The sequence below is a fragment of the Beta vulgaris genome, chromosome 7 (genome assembly GCF_026745355.1).
Source record: "Beta vulgaris subsp. vulgaris cultivar EL10 chromosome 7, EL10.2, whole genome shotgun sequence".
Lineage (NCBI taxonomy): Eukaryota > Viridiplantae > Streptophyta > Magnoliopsida > Caryophyllales > Amaranthaceae > Beta > Beta vulgaris.
This window is the reverse complement of record NC_079208.1, coordinates 43,101,261-43,103,848: the sequence shown is the minus strand read 5'-3', so window position 1 is coordinate 43,103,848 and position 2,588 is coordinate 43,101,261. Positions and strand designations below refer to the sequence as shown.

Sequence of the window (2,588 nt, the reverse complement as noted above, 5' to 3'; positions counted from 1 at the left end):
AAAGAGAAATTGATGGAGAAAAGGAGCAGGTTATTTTGGACACCATGTGCAGCCCATTGCATCGATTTGATGTTAGAGGATCTAGATAAGAAGATTAAAATTCATGGTGAGACAATTTTGAAGGCGAGAAAGGTAACAACTTACATATACTCTAGAACACTACTACATACATGGATGAAAGAATTTACTAAAGGGAGATAACTAATTAGACCTGCTGTCACCCGATTCGCTACTTCATACCTAACTTTGAGGAGTCTAAATGAGCAAAAAGGTCCATTATTGGCATTGTTTGCATCCAACAAGTGGAAAAACAACAAGTTTGTGAATTCAGTTGAAGGAAAAAAAGTGCAGGGGATTATTCTAGATACTCAAGGGTCCTGAAAAGGTGTGACCACATGTTTGAAAGCAGCTTTGCCCATTGTTAAAGTTCTTCGTATGGTAGATTCGGATGAAAAACCTGCAATAATGGGGTTCATTTACCAAGCTATGACACAAGCAAAAGATCGAATCAAAGAAAACTTCAACAAATGGGCAAACTTTCTCAATCCCCAATTCCACTATAGTCCAAACTTTAATGCTAATGCAGACATTAAGATTGGGTTGTACACTTATTTGCAAAGAATGGTCATTGACCCCAATGACCGAATGCTTATTGATCTACAAATGGATGCTTACAAGAATGAAGGGGGCTTTTCGGGTTGCCTACTGCAGTGATGACTAGAAATAAAAAGAGTCCAGGTATTTTTATTATACTTTATTACTTTCTATGAATACTCAGTTAGTATACTAAGTCATTAATCTTACATAACTTTGCATATTTGTTTGAAGCTGATTGGTGGGATTCCTATGGGGATGAATGTCCCAAATTTAAGAAGTTTGCCATGAGAATTCTAAGTCTAACTTGTAGCTCCTCTGGTTGTGAACGTAATTGGAGTGCATTTGAGATGGTAAAATAACTAGCCTTTAATTATCCATTTCTCACATATAGGTGTAGGATTGTATCTAAATCATGTCTATCATCTATTGCAACAGGTTCATACTAAGAAACGAAATCGTTTGCATCAAAAAAAGATAAATGACTTGGTTTTTGTTATGTATAATCTGAGATTGAAGAAGAAACAACAAAAACAGCCTGTGATTCAAGAGACAATTGTGCTAGATGATCTACCATCTGATGATGAGTGGATAACTGAGATAGATGAACCTCTCCTTCCGCATGATGAGACATGGTTGAACGTCCTTGATAGAGCAGCTATAAGATATGCTCGAGAGGAAGCACAAAGAGAGAATGAAAGGGGTGATCAAGGTATGTTTGTTCTTTACTTTTCCTCCTTCCTTACCTTTAAAATTTCAGTTTGCCATTATAAGTTTATAACTAGCTTTTTTTAAACGTAATGGGCAGCCGACAACATTGAAATTCACGAGTTGAGTGATGGCGAAATTGATGGTCAAGTTACTCCAACTGCTCATGGTTCAAATGATATTGGGGATGGGGATTTGGACATGACATTTGGTGATGATGATATTGGTGATGAGGAACAAAATACTACCCAATATCAAATGAGAACAAGAAGCTCAGGTGCTAATATCGTAAACGATGGTGTAGATGATGCAAACTTTGGTTATGATGATTGATTAACATATTTGTATTCTAATTTGCAATAACTTTTATTAAGATGCCTTTGTATTGTTGGTTTGTATTATTAACATTTTCAATATTTGTTTTTTCTGGACAATTATTGTTGTATGTTTGGATCTTTTTATTATGCAATTTCAACTATTATCGATAAATGATAAGTATTTTAGCATTATTTTACTCCATGTATGAAGAATGTACAAGCATATTAGCTAAAATTGACTTAATTTTACAAATTTCATAGGATCTTACGATCCTACGATCCGATCCTACGATTCGATCCTGCTAGCTCCTCACGATCCAAAGTAGGATCGCGATCCTGACAACATTGGTCCAAATGGACTTTTTTAAGTTTTAGAAGTTCAGCCCAAATGTGAAATCTCTAAGTTCAGCCCAAACATTCCATTAACCACCCAAATTACATGTGAAATGCCGAAATCCCTAAACATGCGAAATCTCCAAAGTGGCTGAACATCTTCCTCTCTTCCTCCCATTTTCTCTTTCTAGTTTCTACTCTGCAAATTCAACTAAATCCCTTAATTTGTGGTAAGCTTATTTCTCTTTCTAATTTATTTTTTAATTTCGTGGTGTTAATTTGTCTTAAGTTGATTAAATTCGAAGCTTTTTTTGCTGTGTGCTTAGTAATTCGATTATTCGAAGCTTTTTTTGTTCTGTGCTTAGAAATTGTTGATTAAATTCGAACCTAATTTTTGCTAAGCTGATTTAACACTAATAGTTATAAAATTAGGATGGGTTGCTATTCCGTCCTTTTGTGGTTTTGTTTTTTAGTAACTTTGATGTACATGTTTACTTTCTACGTAAACTTGCACTATATCACAATTGCTTGATAACTTCTACTATATTTTATTAGAATAGTTAAGTTTTGTTTATTTAAAAGGAAAATCTATTATCTTTATATGTACTAAGTTTAGTTTAACTATCTAGTGTTAGT

General features: G+C 34.2%; 1 protein-coding gene across 1 annotated transcript; it reads left to right on the top strand.

Moving 5' to 3' along the window:
• Window positions 1–692: 692 nt before the first annotated feature.
• LOC125499573 (uncharacterized) lies at window positions 693–1,635 on the top strand. Its single transcript, XM_057390830.1, has 4 exons — window positions 693–738; window positions 829–947; window positions 1,033–1,306; window positions 1,403–1,635. Exons 1-4 carry the CDS (start codon window positions 714–716, stop codon window positions 1,633–1,635), a joined length of 651 nt encoding a protein of 216 aa, XP_057246813.1. The 5' UTR covers window positions 693–713.
• Window positions 1,636–2,588: the final 953 nt, after the last annotated feature.